Source organism: Ctenocephalides felis, unplaced genomic scaffold (assembly GCF_003426905.1).
Source record: "Ctenocephalides felis isolate EL2017-DRISC unplaced genomic scaffold, ASM342690v1 CF-g0.4_SCAFFOLD_03571, whole genome shotgun sequence".
Classification (NCBI taxonomy): Eukaryota; Metazoa; Arthropoda; class Insecta; order Siphonaptera; family Pulicidae; genus Ctenocephalides; species Ctenocephalides felis.
In genome coordinates this window covers 64,685,192-64,705,339 of record NW_020539725.1, presented here as the reverse complement: position 1 = coordinate 64,705,339, position 20,148 = coordinate 64,685,192, and the positions used below count along the sequence as shown (strand labels likewise).

General features: G+C 30.7%; 1 protein-coding gene across 9 annotated transcripts in view; it reads left to right on the top strand.

Annotated features, from left to right (window-relative positions):
- The window catches only part of LOC113385224 (sorbin and SH3 domain-containing protein 1), a 104,000-nt gene that overhangs the window by 60,946 nt on the left and 22,906 nt on the right, over positions 1-20,148 (top strand). For 7 of the 9 annotated variants that reach the window (XM_026623055.1, XM_026623054.1, XM_026623050.1 and 4 more), the window contains 5 exons: positions 1,331-1,410; positions 1,850-1,882; positions 4,540-4,601; positions 8,240-8,421; positions 16,621-16,683. In XM_026623055.1, the coding sequence (XP_026478840.1) occupies positions 1,331-1,410; positions 1,850-1,882; positions 4,540-4,601; positions 8,240-8,421; positions 16,621-16,683 (420 nt within the window). The remainder of the gene's footprint in view (positions 1-1,330; positions 1,411-1,849; positions 1,883-4,539; positions 4,602-8,239; positions 8,422-16,620; positions 16,684-20,148) is intronic. The other 2 variants (XM_026623052.1, XM_026623053.1) reach the window with 2 other exon arrangements.

The following is a 20,148-nucleotide window of genomic DNA, read 5'->3' as shown; positions in this document are numbered from 1 at the left end:
TCATTACAAATTGAATGTTTTTTTTTTAGATCATTCAAATCCGATACTTCGTTCTCTCAAAAACACGATTTGAATTTTCTGCATTTTTTGCTCCGTATCTCCGTAACGGTTGGACCTGCCTTTGCCAAAAACTAATCAGCACATGTCCCTGTCAATAGGTATCGAATGTTTTTTAAACCCTTCAAATCGGTCAATCCGTGCGCCCAAAAACGTGGACGAAAAAATGCGGACATACAAAACACACACACACATCCATTTAGTTTCTGAGGTATGCCAGTAAAATGTTCAGAAACCTTCAAATCGTCGAGAAATGCAAAAAATTTCATTTTCGATTTTGGCCCATTACTATAACTACCCTACGGGAAGTTATATAGTTGTTGCCTTAAGGCAATTTGCAGGAGTAAATAATTAACTTAATCAATAAGAAGTGATTTGTTTGTATTTATCTTCTTTCTACTTCATTCTGAAAATTGGTGAACTATACTAAATTCCATACAAATATTGTATTTCCCAAGATATTTTACATAGTACGTTTGATGAAATCTCGTTATGGAAATTAGTATAAATACTTGTTTCCATACAAAATTTGAATTTCGACAGATATTCTTCATAGTGTGCGCGTGGAAATCTATGTTGGGAAACTAGTATAGTAGCGTTCAGTACTATATAAAAAATGATCTACGATTTATCGATGACCAAGAATTGAGATTTTTTAGAGAAAGAAATGAATGTAAGCATCTCAGACTAGGTCTTTTGTCTGAGTATATCGGACTCAATTTTCTGGTTCTCATAGAAACTGCCGTTAGGCATTACTTTGTGGGGGAGGATCTAGAATACTACGATTCTAGCACTGAAATTATACATATTTTTTCAATACCAAGAATGTGGTGTGAGTGGAAATTTGTCGTAAGGCAAGTTGCATATACACTTTTTTCTTGAATTTGGTCTCATTCGATTCAGAATGACGTGAAACGTCGAGAAAACATAAAACTACCAGAAAGGATTTTTTGCTAAAAACATATTTTCAGTTGTTTTTTTATTTATAACTCAATATTGTTTTTAATATGTCGTAAAAAAATCTAACACGTCATTTCTTTAATGTTTTGTGCTTTTAAATTATTTTTGGGCTAAAATTATACCAAAAAATGATTCGGATTTATAAAAAATTCATTAGAAACAAATTTAATTGAAAAGTGCAATAAGAAAATTTGTAGCAATTATTTTTGATACTCTCTACCCAAAAATCTAAGGTATTCAAATAATTTTTTGATTATTAATTGAATTTCTTAATATAAATAATGAAAGTGATTTTTGATTTAATTATTTTCAGGTGTTTATAAAAATCAGCCTGGCAGGATCGAAGACTACACACCAGGTTGCAGTTCTTTGGCAGAACGAGAAACAAAACAGGTAAATATTCTAAATTTTATCTTGTTGGAAATAATCAGCAAATATTATTAAAAATAGTTTTGTGATCCGACCTAACGTTATTTTTACTCACAAAAAAATAAAACTTACTCATATATGCATTTCCATATATATTTTCATAACAACATTGAATCCATTACAAGCACTTATTAAACTAATATCAAAAATATATAATTATATTGACTTTTAATAACAATATTAAACTGAAACTTAATATATAAATTATTAGTTTTCACATAAGTCAGTAAATTTTTAAATATAAAAAAAATGGAAAGCCTTTGATTTTTTCGCCCGTTTTTATTTTTACCAAAATAAACCGAAATAGTTTCAGAATGTTTCAAAATAAGATATTTGTTATGATATTTACTGTAATAAAATTATTATGTAATTTTTATCTAAACCTATGTTTTTTCTCTTTTAGTGGTGGGATGAAGTAATGGACATATTTGACGGGGTACGAAATTTTTTTATTTATTTTTAAATACTTCATATACTATTTCCAAATTATTGAGTAATGCTATTATATATGGTGACGGTGATGCTTAAATTTGAAAAAAGAAATTAAATATTTTAAAAATAAAAAAGTAAAGTAAAATTATAACGAAACGAGTTTTTAAACAGACTAATATTATTTAATCTAAACGAAAAATATCAGGACAAATAAATTAAAAAATGTTTAGCCAGTCATTTCGATATATCCATCATTCCGAAAATAATTGCAATTACCATTGATATTTTAGCATTCATTTAACAAAAAGGCAGAACGACATACTTGTTAAATGCTATTAAAAAACAACTGAATATTATCTTAAATTTCTTCAAACAATCCTTCTGGTCAATAATGAGAAATAATTTTATTTAAATGGCAGCTTAGGCAAAAAACATTTGTTTAAAAAAACGTGTACTCAGTATTAAAAACAATTTTTAGAATGTTTACCAGTCTAAGTGATAAATTCCCACATGTGTATTAGCATTTGCATTTAGATTCTGACTATACTGGAGCACTTTTTAAATTTTGTGAAAATTATTGAAAAAAAAGTGGAAAAGCAGCCATCTAAGCACAGTATATTTCATCAAATATCTTCTTTCAATGGCAAATAATTTCATTTAAACTAGTTTTACTTAGGATTTTCTGACAATTACGTCGTTCTGCCTTTACCACATATACTATTACATTATTTTTTTACAATTTCTAATTAAATTTTTCATTTTATTTTTTCGTCGCCTCTCATGTTGCTGTACTGTACTGGTGAATGCTTCCTATGGTGTTGGAATTCCCTGTATATCGATGGATGTGTGCATAACAAAAAAAAAAAAAAAAACATAATTTTTTACATAAACCAAACTAAATGTGGGCTCTTTTTATTATAAATCATTCACCTAATATGCACGATTTTTTAATACATTTTTAAATACCTGCATGCTTGTTGCACTTGGAATTGAAATATATTTTTCGAATTTTAAAAATCGTGAACCGAAATTTTGTTACGTTCTACTTTTTTTCCAATGTGCGTTTGATATAAACGATATTTTTTGTTTTTTTTTTTGTTAAATTTTGTTGTGTTTTGAATTGTAAAATGATTTTTGTTACAAACTTTTTACAAAAATTGATACTCAACTTGGTTTACTTCATCAATTTGTATTCTGATTTTTTTTTTTTCAAAATGTTTATGATGAAAAATTTTGTTGCATTAACAATAATGTTAAAAATTGACATTTGGTCACAAAAATTAAAAAAATACCTTATTGTACCAAATTTTAAATTTTGTGGACCTGATAATTATTTTATTTAAATTATAATGAATTTTGTAAAACCTGTTTTATTATTTTATTTTTAAATCTGGTTTACAAAATGCAATTTTTATAATAATTTTTTTTTACATTTTGCACGCTTTTGTAATACCACAAAATGCATTATTATAAATTGCACATACAAATTTTTTCATAATATTTTTAAACTTTTTTTTATATATATAAATATTAGTGGTTAGATGATAATGATGCAAAACCGCATATAAATGCAATGCTATCCAGAACAAAACATATACCAGTAAGATACTATATATTTTAGGAAATGCAATACCGGTATACCGTTTGAAAAACCGGTATTTACTCTAAAAATACCGGTATTTTCGGTATTGAAACATAATCCTTAACTGAATTTGGGTCTCTCAAAACCATATAAAATTCATATCTAACAGATTTTTCTTTTGATCGTTCCTTTGTATAAACAAGTGTTAAAATAATTATAAGAAACAGTTTTTAAAGTTACATAATCACATATTCTCACTAATATTATATAATGATATTAAGTTGAGTTTTTTTTTTAAATTTATTATTAAAAACTTACATTTTGTTATTTAATTGTGTACATATATTAGTACAAGTTTTATTTTACATTTATAGAATTTTTATTTTCTAACTATCTGTAGTTTAGTTTTTTATATTTGTACAAGCAACTTTCAAGTTTATTTATATTTTTTTTAAAAAATATCAATACCGGTTTTAAGAGAGAAAATAGCAAAATACTGGTTTTAATTTTTATTTAAATTAATATTATTTATTTATTTCTTTATTTCTTTATTTATACGCCAATCGGCTTTATACAGTTTTATAATAAATTAATATTATTAAATTATATTTGTACAAATAACTCTTAAGTTTGTTCACATTTTGAAAAAATACATTAATACCGGTTTTAAGAAGAAATTTAAGAGAAAATACCGAAATAGCGGTTATAGAGAAATAACGGCTTTCAATTTTTATTTACATTAGATTAATTGTTTATATTTGTACAAGCAACTTTTAAGTTTGTTTACATTTAAAAAAATTGAAACCGATTTTAAGAGAGAAAATAGCAAAAATTTAAAGCGATTTTAAGAATGAAAATACCGAAATACCGGTTTAACAGAGAAGATACCGAAATACCGGTATAGGATTTTTTTTTATCGGTTTTGCATTTCCTAGAAGTAGGATTTGGTATAGCATGTTTTTTCTCTATTTTTACTTTTTCACTTTTTTAGATTTTTTTTACATTTAGCGTATGTATATAGCTTAAAAAATTACTTACTAAAGTATTGAAAATTTTAATTGTATGAATTATATTTGCAGCATCTCGAGCAGCAAAAATATGCGACGACCACCAATTCCAAATCTTATGGACATTTATCAAGGTGAGATAAAAAACTATTTTAAGTTAAAAATAAATGTTGAAAAAAGTACAGAAAATAAATTGATACAATGCTCATTATATGTACAAAAATTACATTTGATTCTAATTTGATTTAAATTGTTTTTTAAAAGATATATTTATTTCAACTCTTCCTTCAAAGAATAAAAATCAATAATTCAAACATAAATTTAATGTCTATTAGATGATATAAATTAACAATTTACTGTTTTTTGAACACCATAACGTAACTGTTTCTTTTTGGAATTAAAATCAGCATTGGTTTTTTAGTCGAAATCATACTGAATCAGGTTTACCAAATTTTTTGTAATTATTACAAGTACTTTTGTTACCAGTAGTCTTCAAGACCAGACTTTTCACCTAGATTTTTTTATTCTGGCATGTCCTCCAGGTCTAAAGAGTTTCACAAATGAAAAATCTTTTAGGTTCAAATAAAACAGAAAACTCTCCCAAATGAGAAATCCTCTTAGTTGTTTTTACTATAATAAATACCAGCATGTCCTTCTCCGTCTTTATTGCCTTTATAATAATAATTTATCAGCAACTGGGTTTTCCTTAGCATTTTCTCTGTTTTAGCATAAAAATCATTTGTTAGAGTCTTCAGATTTGAAGCCAAACTTTGGTTCCATTTACACAGAAGTAGGCTTGCCAAGTTCCTCCTCATTTGTACAAGCCTCTTCATTACCAATACAATCAGTTTTCTTAATATTTTTCTTAAATTTATCATGCAAACCTTTCAATTCCTGCATGTCCTTCCCCAAATCCAAAAACTCTCCTAAATGTGAAGTTTTTTTAGTGTCTTTATAATAATAATTTACCAGCAGCTGGGTTTTTCTTAGCATCTTCTATGTTTTAGCATAAAAATCATTTTAGTCTTTAGAGTTGGAGCTAAACTTTGGTTTGGCATTTACACAGAAGTAGGTTTACCAAGTTCTTCCTCATTTGTACAAGTCTCTTTATTACCAGTACAATCAGTTTTCTTAATATTTTCCTTAAACTTTTCATCCAAACCTTTCAATTCCCGCATGTCCTTTCCCAAATCCAAAAACTCTCCCAAATGGAACGTCTATTTATTGTCTTTATAATAATAATTTACCAGCAACTGGTTTTTCCTTAGCATCTTCTCTATTTTAGCATAAAAATCATTTGTTAGAATCTTTAGATTTGAAGCCAAACTTCAAAGAAGTAGGCTTACCAAGTTTTTCCTCATTTGTACAAGCCTCCTTATTACCATTACAATCAGTTTTCTTAATATTTTTCTTAAATTTCTCATCCAAAACCTTTTAATTCTCGCATGTCCTTCCCCAAATTCAAAAACTCACCTAAATGTGAAGTCTTTTTATTGTTTTTATAATAATAATTTACCAGAGGCTGTTTTTTTTTAGCATTTCTCTGCCTCAGCATAAAACTCATTTGTTAGAGTCTTCAGATTTGAAGCCAAACTTTGGTTTGGCATTTACACTGAAGTAGGTTTACCAAGTTCTTCCTCATTCGTACAAGCCTCCTTGTTACCAGTACAATCTTCAAAACCAGTTTTCTTAATATTCTCCTTAAATTTCTCATCCAAACCTTTCAACTCTGGCCGGTCCTTCTCCAAATCCAAAGACTCTCCCAGATGTGAAGTCCTTTTATTATCCTTATTATTATTAGTACCAGATGCTGCATCCTCCTTAGCCCTTCGGCTCTGTCTCAGCATAAACCCCAATTCACTATCAGGCAGATCCATCAATTTTTCGATACAAGTATTGAGATAAGAGTATTTGCCTACAAAATAGCCTACGGTGATGGCTACCAAAACTTTGGGTGTAGGTCCCCAGATTTTGTTAGGTTTTAGGTACCCATTTCTCACGGCTTTGTAGGTTAGGAAACTAAGCATCGTGGATAAGGGTAGACTTCGAAAATAGAAGCTCTCGTAGTCGCATTCCATCAAAACTCTGATTTCATCCTCATTGAATTCATAATTTATGCCTTTGGTGAAAACTTTTTCCATCTGGTTTCGGTCGCTATTTGGAGCAAATGACCAAATGTATCCTCCAGGGAAAAAGGACTTCATATTTTGTACGAAGTGGTAGAAGTTTCTCATTTTGGATTAAATGTTCATTTTCAAGGTTTTTGGTGGTAATAGTTTTCTGGGTGTCTAGTTTATTTTATCATATTTTGTGAACAGGAGATTTGGAATAAGTTATTGGTGTTTACATTTTGAATTTTATTAAAAACGTATTTTTTTTGTAAATTTTATGTTAGAAAAATGACACATGTCAAATTTTGTTTTTAATATGGCGAGCAATTTTATTGGATTTTGTAAAATAATTTTTTTTGGCAGTACTGCTTGCAACTAGCAACTATCAACTATTACCCAATTGCAATTTATCATATGAAAATTAAGTGTAACTAGTGGTGTATGGCATCGTGCCTTAAGAAAAATTGCTGGAACTTCCCGTACCGTAATGAAATATTTGAGAAATTTTAAACGTTTTCAAATATAATATTACAAATACTGCAACTTTCATTATTCTTGCTATCCAGTTATATCATCTGAGCAAATCAAATGTAAATCATTAATTAATTTATCTCCAACATTAACAAACGTCATTTCATTTAGAATTCAATTAAAAAAAAAATAGTTGCCTAATTTGCACAAAATTGAAAAAGGGCGCCCGTATAGTCACAGTCTAAACGCATTTGCAAATTATTCTGTGAGACATTTTTACTTAGACTGTGCTTAGCTTGGCGGCATTTTCACATTTTTCAATAGTTTTCACAAAATTGGAAAAGTTCTCCAGTACATAAACAGTCTAAACGCACTTGGGTAAACATTTGAACCAGAGTGGCGCTCAGACTGTGCTTAGCCTGGATAATTTTTTGAATTTTTAATCCAAAATTACAAAAATATTTTATGGAAAATAAATAAATATATAATAATTTTTTATTCTCAAAAGCAATTGTTTTGTCAATACAAGCAGAAAGTTTTTTAGATCATTGAAATCGGACGCTTAGTTCACTCAAAAACTGCCATTTTTTGTACATTTAGCTCGATATCTCCAAAACGGATGTACCTGCCTTTGCCAAAAACTACTCATCATTTCTCCCCATCATTACAAATAGAATGCTTTTTAGATCATTCAAATCGGATACTCCGTTCTCTCATAAACTCGATTTGTACTTTCTGCACTCTTTGCTCCGTATCTCCGTAACGGCTGGACCTGTCTTTCCCAAAAACTGATCAGCACATCTTCCCATCAATAGAGATCGAATGTTTTTTAAACCATTCAAATCGGTTGATGCGTGCGCCCGAAAACGTGGACGAAAAATTGCGGACACATAAAACACAAACACATAAATTTTGTCTGAGTTATGCCAAAATGTTCAGAAACCTCTGAAACGTGAAGATATGCAAAAATTTCAATTAATATCTGTTAGGATCGGAGAAATATCTTATAGGAATAAATTAACATCTTTTAACATTTTTGTCTGCCTGCTTGTTGGTTTAGACTAATTTCCTAAACGCCTGGACCGATAAATCTGATTAATCTCAATTATCATTAATTATTATCCCAAAGTCTATGCAACTTGCCTCAAGGCAAAATCCTAATTTTTATCATTTATCCTTTATCTTTTCAGGGCTTTGCAAGAACAAGGTTACGAAAGCGATTCCCAATTACTAAGACGCCGAAATGGAGAAATGTCGTCACCAGCTGCTCCTCTAAGTCCTCCTCAGCAACGGGAGGCCTATAGAAACCTCCAGGCTGGAGGCGATGCTCCTATACAAGGATTCCGAAAACCTGCTCCTGAGCGCCCGAAAGGTGAGTGAATAAAAAAAATTACTGCTTTTTTGTAGTTTGGTTTTTGGAGTAGAAGTGGTGTGAGATAATTAATAGTAACTTGTCTTAATTCTTATTGATCAAGTATATTATGGGAAGTTCAAGCTACTTAGAAAATACTCCAAGTTAAAGTGTTCGTTAGTTTTCAATTATGTGTAATAAATTCACTCGGAATACTTTTAATCACTCATAAATTAATTTGTTTATTATTGATGAAGTCGATTATTTGCACATATCGGGCAGTTCATGAAACTTGCCTCAAGGCTAAATATCAACACCAACTAGTATATTTCTAGTCAGAGACGACTATATTCGTCAATTCACAAAATTCTGTCCCTGCTCTATGACGAGTATAAATTGGTCAATATTGTTAAAATTGAAAGGATTTATTAAACTCTGCTGCCATGCAAGGTTTTTCAGAGCCCAAACTGTTTACAACAGTTTTTGTAACCTAAATTAATGTCCTAAGATTAAGATTGTCCTAGAATTTAGGTATTTAAATTTATCTCAAACGACAATTTTGTCAGAATGTAGTTTAATAGGGCATTTCTGCCTCATAAAATAGTATTGTCATGGCAACGCTATCTTATTCTATTTTCTTAATAGTGAAATTGTTTATATCTGTTTGCCGTGCGATCAGGCGCATTTTACATATAAACAAGCAAGAAAGAATCTCATGATAACAGAATCTACGATGATGCTCAAATACTAAATCGCATTTCAACTGCAATTTGTACAAAATTTCAATAACCAGGTATATATAACAGTTTTTACTAAATTTTAGTAAATTTCATCTTCTTTTTACTAATGTATATAAAATAAAGTGTCCCAGACAAAATTTCTAAGATATTGTCGAAAATGTAAAAAAAATGCACTTCGACGATGCAGTTATCAAAAGATTCTTCCTTGCTTTGTTTATATGTAAAATACGCCTGATCGCACGGGAAATAAATAGACTTTTTTACAGTTTCACTAACAAGAAACAAGCGTAAGATAGCCTTGCTCTCTTAGTTTACGTAATACACTTTTTAGGAGTTCACAAATTTTACCTGAAGTTTTATAAAAATCTATGAATGTACTATGCTGTGCTAACTTTATCGTACTGATATATTACTAACTTTTGTTAAATGTTATAACAAACTGCAGTGATACTTGATTAACCAAGACTTCAGAAGATTTTTCCTTACAAACATTTCCAATCTTAAAATTACTAAACAAATAGTTTGTTTTCTTTGACAAGTCTTTGTTAATCAACTATCACTGCATAAGTTTGGGAACTTGTGGTCTAATCTGTGGACGAAGGTGATTAACAGCAAAAAAAGGTTTGTGCTAATTTTTTATACTGCATGTCTCACCAACAAAAATGTAAAATTTTTAATTTATTGACCGCATAACAGACAAATGTTATGGCAAGGCTATTATTTTTATACTGAATATTGACAAAAACCATGCCGTTGCTTTGCAGTCAGGCGTATTTCTCAGGTTGTCAGATAGATAATCTAACCTAGAAACCGCACATGTCAAAAAACGATGTTAGATAACAGGGTGTTTCTGACTCAGCTTCATAACATGCGAGTGACGTTGCAGTTTATGTGTAAAACGCTTGAATGCACAGCAAATACATGACATTTTTGCAGTATTCAGTATTATTCAGTAGCATGATACATGAAACATGGTCTTGCCATAACATTGCAACAAAATCAGTCCCTTAGTCTTCTTTCTATAACAAATCTTGTACAAAAACTAATTATTCACACTTAATCATTTTTTGATATTACATTTCATACAACCATAGCAAAAATTTTAAAATTGTTTTAATTTATATCAAATATAAAGCACTAGAGAAAATTTCTGGGAATTTTAAATTTAAAAAAATATTATAACACAATTACTTCTACGTCAAAAATGTAGATGCCGCCAGTATATTTTATAAGCAATTTTTTAGCTGATTTGTTAATTTTGCTAAAAATTTTTTACTAAGGAGGCAATTCTACATCATAAGATAGCTTTGTTATCTTATGTTTGTTTTTTGTTACTGAATATGTAAAAATATCTATCTAATTGCCGTGCGATCAGGCGTATTTTACATATAAACAAGCAAGGAAGAATGTTATGATAACAGAATCTTTGATGAGGCAGTTATCATAAGGTTCTTTCTTGCTTTTTGTAGATAGACATTTTTAAAGTTTCACTACCACTAAACAAGCATAAGACAATGCATTTTTATGAGACAGAATTTGCCCTAAATTTTTATATCACAAGTTTAAGTAGTTCTTACGATGACCAATTGGATAAAACTGTAGTACAATTTTTAAAAAATGATTTGTACCAATTTATCCAATTGTTACCATCAGTATCACAATTTTAGGCACAATTACAAGCACAGAGTGAATTATTCCAAAAAGCACAGAGTGTCAACAAAAATCTAATTAGTCCCACAAGTGTGTTTGTGCACCAAACGGTGACAGGTTCTCACAAATTTTTAGCATTATCTAAAAACTTGAACAATTATCAACAGAAGAATATCCAACAAGGATTAAAGTGCACGGAAGATCCAAAAGAACCCACAACAGCATCGTGTATTGTTATCCAATCACCAAAGTTCCTGAACCGCCAAAAGCAATTTTTGAAAAGTACGAGAGACAATCTAGGAGGACCACAAGGTCTCTATCGAATCCACCAACAGTTCCTGATAGAAAATCGTCGAAAACTAATAGTGTTTTAAGACTATACTCCTCGTCTGGTAAGGAACCAAGTATAAGTCCTAGGCACCACATGTGTTTCCACACCCCTGAAAGTCCTAGTAAGTTATCACCAAAAAGCACCAGAAAATCAGTGGCTTTAAGACAAAGCAAATCCACATCAGATATTTTAGCCAGGAGATCTTTGGCTAGAAGTTCAGTAAATCGTTCACCTTTGTCTCCAAGAAGGAGCACTCCGAGTCCTGTAGCCTTTGGCAGAAGTTTCCAACCAAAGCCTGAAGAAAAAAAGAAACTGCACGCTTCTTACAAAGACATCACTGGTCGATTAATTAGGAGTCCTGATTTGGCAGCTCCTAAAGTCGTCAAAAAGGTACAAGATCTGAGCAAACCTAAAACCAACAAGGCGCACTCGGTTAAAAGCACCAACGCCTTATACTCTTCTGTAAAAAATGGTAAACACAAGGATGAAAAATCGTTGAAAGTCACTGTTGCTATTTCTGCACGCGGTAAGGAGCTTTTGAAGGCATCAGCAGATACCTCAAAGTTGGGTAAAAGTGCCACAAAACCTGCAACAAGCAAGTTGTCAACGGGTAAAGTTAAAACTGGTAAAACCAACCAAGGTAGTAGCAGTTCCCTGGCTAAAAAGTCTGCGAGTGATAGTTGCAAGAAGACCAAAAGTACGGGTATTTGCAAACCTGTAACAATTTGTAAACCAATGCCTCCGCCGACAGAAATCATCATAAACAAACCCAAGTTGGAAGACAAATCCAGCAAAAAGTGTGCACAAAGTGACTACAAATTTACTGATCCCAAAGACGTGATGAACTACCTCACCAATGGTTTTGAGCACGCACAATTCGGCACCCTGGACGATTTCGCCGAAGAGCACATCGGTAAATCAGACAACTTTTTCCAAAATCTATTCCTGCGAGACTTGTCACCGACACCATCCCTTGCTAGTAGTTACAGAAGCACTTCAGTTTTGGAAAAAGCCAGAATGTTCAACAACGCTTTTTACAAATCTGAAACTCCCAACAAAATTTCAAGTACGTACCTGGCACACAGACGACCAGTTTCTGAATCTAGATTCAAAACTTGGGACAGAGATTTGATGTATAGATATCGTGATATGTCTTGGCCTGGTAGTTATGTCTCAGACCAAGTGGAAAAATTTGATAGCCTGCTTTTTGTTGAAGACAGGGATAGGGCGTATAGACCTTGCAGTCCTGAAATCAACGAAATGATGAGGATTCGTAGTGCAAGTGAACCTCCACCAAAAGTTGTGCTGACTGAAACTTCTAGGCCAGTTTCTCCACGATCTAGATCAATTTCACCTGTCAACATGTCGAGGTCACCAGCTTGTAGACGGATTCACAGTGCAAGGAGAAACGCTATTTGTGATAAGATTGCTAAATTAAGTCGAGCCAGAAGTGCTGGTGAGGCTGATAGATACACTACCAAATCTGATCATGATTTGTACAACGAGTACATCCACGATGTGATTAATAAAGGATCCAGATCTGATAGATTTAAGGAGCTCAACAGGTTTTACGAAAATTTGGAACGTGTTGGTGAGTTAGAAAGAGCAACTTCTACAAGTGATCTCAGGCCCAGAAGACGTGACGAAGAAGTTATAGACTACGATCGTTGGAAGTCTTTACGAGCTAAAGAAAAGGCAGAACTGGAACTCAAGTTGCTGTACAAAAAATTGTACACTGACCAAAAACAAAAAGACTTCTTGTTCCGTCCCAAAGACTGCCAGTCCTTGAAATGGCACAGTGAATTGGACAAAGGTTTGCGCAGCAAAGAAAAATCTGTTGAGGATCTCAAGGAGCACTTCAAAAAACTTGTAGACGAAGAATCAGATTTAGAAAACTTTCGCAGACGTGACTTGAATATCAAAAAAGACATCTACAAACCTTTATGGCGTGGTAACTCTGTGGTCAATCTTGCTTCGAGCATGGTACAAAAACGTAATCCTGGGCAAACTTCTTTGAACGATAACATTGGTTTCCATGGTTACGAGTTAAGCAGTCGTTTGTGGAGCAGTTTATCATCAGAACAAGTCAACAAATTAAAAAACCAACTTACAGAAATCTACAGCACGAACGTCCCTGGCAAAAAAGATGCAGTAAAACAAGACTTTGTGATAAATGTGCCACCTAAAAGCAAGTGCACGCCCAATAATTTGATTGTGAGATCCAGTTCTTTGTTGTCAGCTAATCAAATTTCCAAGCCTGATTTGAAATATAGTTACAAGGCTGATTCCATAGGTTCTATCAACACCGTGTTGAAGTCTAAAAGTGATACATATTTATCAGAAAGTGAAAAACGTAGGTTGTCACAAAATTTAAGCAAAGAGGTTATGACTAAAGTTGCAAGTAGACGTAACCAAGCTGTCTTGGTTTTGCCGAAAGAGACTTTAGGAGCTTTGGCAGCTGCTAATACAGGTTTAGGACCAAGTTCACCTTTACCAGATACTCCCAAAAAAATTAGAAGTCAAAAAAACTGATGCTACAATTTTGGAGCACAGGAGTTCTTGTATCAGTGAAACTGAAAGTGCAAGTTCTGATGCATCCAATAACACAGTTATATTCAAGGGCGAGCAGAATTCTGATACTGTACAATCGAAAGTGGATTTTTTTGAGAAAGCCAAGATCAAGAAAATTCCTGGCGCGGTAATACATGTGCCTAGGGACCCCACACCGCCAGATAGTCCGCAAGATGAGAATAAAAATACTATTGTTGCAAAATATAATGGTGAGGAAACAGATGAAGTAGATTATCCTTGTTACTCTGGTTCAAGTTTGGAAAGTCTGGTCATGAGTCGGAGTCCTTCACCAAATCCTGAGAAGTACTGGAAAGCTTACATGAGCCTGGTACGTGCAGGTGAGGTTAGGAAATTAAAACGCAAGTTTGAACAAGATGATTCAGACTCGTATCCACTAAGGCGTATAAGGTCAGATCCAGAAATCACCAGGAACATTTTAGCCAAAGATTTTGTGAACAAAGATAAAGTCCAACATTTGACTTGGAGGTTTGAGAACAAAAACCCTACGTGGGCGCCCAAGAAATATTTCACCCATACCCAAGATTCCTTTAAAGCCCAAAGCCATGCTAATGCCCAGAATCAACGTCATAAGTAAAATGGCAGCTCTAAAACGGGAACAAAAAACAACACAACCCTCATTTGGCGAAAAAAAGCGCATAGCTTCCCTATACGGTTGCAAATACGGCGAAGTCGACAAATTGCGTGAACACTTCGAAGTGCAAAACCTGTCTATGATGGGACGTCTATACACGTCAGAACCTGACGTCCGAGAACTTAAAGACATATCACCATATCTGATGGGTTCCTGGTACGCTCACAAATACCCTAAAAAAGAAGACAATTCTGACAAAGGCATCGATGTACCTTTGAAAACTACAAAACGAGTGCGACCAAAATCAGAATCGCCTACCAGAAAACAAACTGATGGTACCAAAAGCTCAATTTTGAAGTCTAAAAGTTCTTCTCAGGTTGACAAATTTAAAGGACAAGTTTTTGACCCTAGTATTCACAGGCCCAGGTTCAGGTATCAGCCTGAAGTGCCGGAGAAGAGATCTTGGTCGTGTTCGCCTGTGAGACCTACTGTTACATTTAAAGGTGATAGATGTAAAAATAATTATGTATATTTTTAGCACGATAAAAATCGGATTTTGTTTAACGCACGCATATGGTGCGTGCCGCACTTGAAAATAGTGTTTTTAGTGATTGATTTTAAATTTTGAGCAGAAACTTGATGACTAAAATACGTTTTCACAAATATAATTAGGAAATATTTTTCAAAATTGGGCTAAAAAATTTGTACTGGATTTTTTTTTGGAAAATAAAGGGATAATAATTTTATTTCTGAAAATCTAGTACCAAAATTTTTCCGTTTTTTGCAAAAATTTAAATATTATGCGATTTTTACTGATTTTATTTGCCAAACTGCATTTATTTTATTTAGACTGGACAGAAAATATCTCTGGGTTTTTTATATATGTATATATATATATATATATATATATATATATAATATATATATATAAGGGTGGTCTTTAATATGGCAATTTTGGAATTTCTTTGCTCCCAAAGACTCAAATGCTTCCAAATTAATAAACGAAAATTCTCTAAAAGTTTTAGCTCTTAATATTAACATTTAGACAGTCCGCATTCAATTAAAATTTTCGTATATTATTACCATATATTCTTGCGCCATCTGTGATAGCATCCGTAAACTCAAATATTATGACACTTAAAAATATTTATAAAACACTTGACCTGTAAATAAATCTATGTGGGCTGTTTAATGAAATATTTATTCAAGATTAATTTTGCACCAAAATATTTATTTAATTGGTGATTTTGACACTCAAATTATCAGTCCACATTCACAGATGGCGCAAGAATTTACTCACAAAACTTTTAATTGAATTGCGGACTATCTACACGTTAATATTAAGAGCTAAAATTTTCAGAGAATTTTTTTCTATTAATTTGGAAGCATTTGAGCTCTTGGGAGCAAAGAAATTCGAAAATGTCCTTATTAAGGTCCACCCTTACTTTATTTTTTGTGCTTGATAATCTTCGATATAAATTAAAACAAACTCAAAGTTTCATACAGAAATCATACATTATCATAATTTTTTGTCATTTTTAAGATACTAAACTTCAGTTTTTTTGGTTTTTTGGATTTTTTTGCATAATTTTTTTTTTTTTAATAAAGTTTGGAGCGTATGTTTTTTTTGAGTTACCTAATTTTAATTAACTACTAATTAGACTTTTATACACAATTTTATAATAGTTATTTAGAAATTATATAATTTTAAAAGATATTGTACGTGGAAAAATTATTTTTGTAGATATTGTATGTAAAAATCACAAATACAAGAGCATAATAATTTATGGATAAACTCAAGAAATAGAATAATAATTCAAAAAAAAATTACGGTATTTTTTTTTATTTTTTTATTTTGTACGGATAATTACGCCTAGACTTGTTTATTCCAAAGCAAATTTTTATATATATAAAACACATTTTACAAAAAAGTTGACTTGGTTGTATACGCATTGGGCGTAATTTTTAATACTCAAACAAAACAAATAAAAGCACTTGTTAATAATGTTTTGAATAATAATTGTGCTTAATTGTAATTTGCATGAAATCCAAAAAATATTGTTTGAAAAACAAATTATTTGTACTTTAGTCAATAAATATTTTTATTTTTAAAATATCATTATGTAATTTTTATGTTATTTTATAGTTATTTAATTCAAATCAAATCGAATAACAAAATCTAACTCTTGTTTCTGTGACCCGTCGTACATAAAAAATTCCAAACTTTTCTATACGTCTTTGCAAAATATTTTAGTTTTATAATTTTTATATCATTTTCACAAGCATTACACATACATAGTTCATTATTATTATTTATCTCATACACCCCTGTGTAGACCCTGAAGTGCCTCCACCGCCGCCACCAAAAGGCCAGCCAATTGGAGGACAATACAGACCAGGTGGGTAGTAGTAAAAAAATTATTAAAACCAAAAATTCCTTAAAAAATAATTCATTAGTTTCAAAAATTTCATTAGATTTGTGTGTTTGTGTATGTTGTAGTATTAGATAAATGTTTTACAAATGTTGTATGTTAAAAACTTTAGTCAATGACGCTGCTATATCTGGCTCGAGAATGATTTAATTCATAAAGTAGTAGTTGTCGTTAATATTTTTGTTTCGTTTTTTTCCCAAATGAAATTAGAAGAAAAAACATGAATTTGTTCTTTAATAATTATGATTATTCGGTGTGGGAAAGTTGTGCACGTCATTGGAAGACGTTACTCTATTGTTTTGTGTTTTTTCTGCGTTCAGTTTCATTTCAACTCGGATGGAAAATAGTTGAATTATTCGAATTAAACGAGAGATATGGAAAAAATATGTAGAAATGTTGAAAAGATTGATTTTAGAAAAAATCTTGTTAAAATGTGGTGATGACAAAAGATACTGATTTTTAAAAAAAAGTGTTCGAATTTTCTTGTAAATAATTATGACAAAGTACGTTCAAATAAAAAAAGTAAACAGTAAAAAGTGTTACTGTTATAAAATCGAATGTGGTAGACTTATTTTTCAACAATTTTTGCTTGAGTATTATCTTAAATTTCTTGAGATTTTTCATTTTTTCCCTTTGCCCAAAAATTGATTTGAATAATAATACAAATTTAGCATGTCTAACTTTTTTGGATTAAAATTTATAAAAAGTTCACGATATTATGATTAATTGATATCAAGCAGCATGATTGATATACAAAATTTGTGTAAATTATTAATTTATCATAATTAAATATTATCATAATATTTGTAAGTAAATTATGACCAAAATTATTCAACCATTTTAATAATACTAAATTTATCAAGAAATTTAAATTTATCAAAAAAAATGGTTTTAATGAAGATTTTTTTTTGGTATTTGAAAGTACTATTTGAAGTATAATAGTTTTCATGCAAACTCAAAATTTCTGAAAGATTGTCTGCATAGTCTTTGTACTGATATCTTGGTTTGGAATTCGATATACCTAGTACATTTTTTTATTTTATCGCGGGTAACTTCCAAACTATTTGTTTAATATAAATAGTATATTCTGCAAATTTATTTAAAATTAAATTATCTACATTATTGTCTAACATCATTTAGTCCTACAGCAACTCGGTATACTTTAAAACGCATTTGAAAACATACAACTTTGCCTACGCCTTTATTGTTGAGATCTTGTATTGTAAAAACGGCGGCTGCAAAGTTGTATGTGTAAATACTTAAAGTATTGTACTAATGTAGTATTCATGCCCATAACTTTAAAACCATTCGTTTAGCATTATTTGTGTATATGACAAATTTGTTTAAAATTAATCAATGTATAAACTTTTCTAATGATACAACACTCTAGAGCGACTCGATATACTTTAAAATTGCAATTGAAACCTGACAAATAATCTGACTATTTAAGGATACTCTTTCAAGGATTTTCTGCATTTAAATTTAACGTTTTAAAAAATAATTTTCACCCTCAGTGAACGAGTGCAGATAATTTTTATTCTCATAATTATTATTTGGACTTTGAACGATCACAACTTGTTTACTAAACTTTGCACTTAAAAATATTTCATTACAATAAACAAATATAAATATAAATATAAATATTTATACAATTCATAGAAAGCGAAAAGACCTTCACCTTAGTATATAAAACCAGAGTAAACCTAGTTTTGCAATTTATTTTTTAGCAAATTTTTATTATTCAGTAATGCAAATGTATTTAGTTATGAATGATTCTATATTCTTTGTTTTCTGATAATTGATAAGAGGCCCTACCTTATCGCAAATATTAAATTCTCGGTATGATAAGCTTGCAAAAAATTTTGCAAGAGCAATTAGTGCTAAATTAGACTTGTGTGTAATGTATTGTGTTGTGTAGATTTCCATATTAGTGATGATGTTTTAAGAAGAAACATAATAGCAAAGTTTAAATTATGTTTGTACAAGTGTTTAAAAATTTAGTGTCAGCAAAAAATAGAAGTGTCCTAAATATAAAATTTTCCATAATAAATATTGCTCAAGCTTTATATTAAAAAATCGTGAAAAATTATTAAAATTTATATGTGCTAACAAGGAGGTTTATAGTTATAATATTTTGCTGAAACTTTGCATAGTGATAGAGTCGATAGTCAAACCAAATCCGTTAAAATATTATAGGCCTGTGAGTTTATATATTATATTTATATATTAAAATTAATTAAAGTGGCAAAAAATACCCCACGCGCATAGTAAAAAGTAACTTTATTGACTTCTTTGTTTTTGCTATTATATTTCAAATCCCTTGCGTTTCAGACAACCTGATATCAAGCAGTTATTATATATTAGTTAGTGGAAATAGTCCTTCATTGTTAAAAAATGGGCAAAATCTGGATTGTATGCTTATAAAGAAATATATCGAATACATAGGACAACCTATCGTTGAGAAGAAATATCATTACCAAGAGCAATTTTCAATAAATTTTTAGAATTATTTTATAACAATTATTTTTTTCTTTCAATTTTGCAACTACTTGACCCCAGGCCGGATTTCCGCTGACGTGATTGGCCGAGCGAAACGGCCATTGACCAATCGTGTTAAAAGATTCTGACTCATCATCACGAAGTTGTAAAATAATAACAATATTTTATTTAAAATATAATAATAAATTTTTATATAATAACTATTATATCTTTTAATAACGATCTCAACAAGAATTAAGGATTTTTTCAACCAGAACATGAGACTGGTGTTTTTTTTTTTGGACATTTTGGTGAACATGGTTTTGTAACCATTTTTTTCAAATTGGTGGTTAAAATTAGTACAAATTGACATTTATTAATTTTTATAAAATGTGGTTCTTCTAAAGCAAATTCCGGTAAAAAATCTAACAGTACAATTTCATTTGAAGTACAATTTCTTTTGGAGCAAAAATTGGACTTCCTAGTAAAAATTGAGGCAGGATTTTCTTTTAAGGGATTTTCCATTAATTACGTGAGGCGTTTAGGGGAAGGGGTTTGACAAAAAAAAAACATGAAAAATCACGAAAAAGAGAGAGGTCTAGTAAGATATCAAGTGTATTTATTTTTTGCTATATTTTTTCAAAAAAAATTCCAAACATTTTCAAAAAAAATCTAAATTATTACCATTTATTCCTGTAACTAAAAATGGACGTGTGTGTTTGAAGGGGAAGGAGGGGTAGTTTTGAATATCTAGTATCGCCAAGGGAGAGAAAAGGTCCAAAATTCCTAAAAAAATCGATCACGTGACTGATGGACGCCCCCTAATTTTACGTAAAGCAATTTTTTTTTATTGGTACAAATTGGTTAAATTTTGTCAATTTGGACTAACTAGCTTAAAAAAGTAAAGAAAAAGAATTGCTAATTTGTAACATCATCTTGCAATTTTTGGCACCT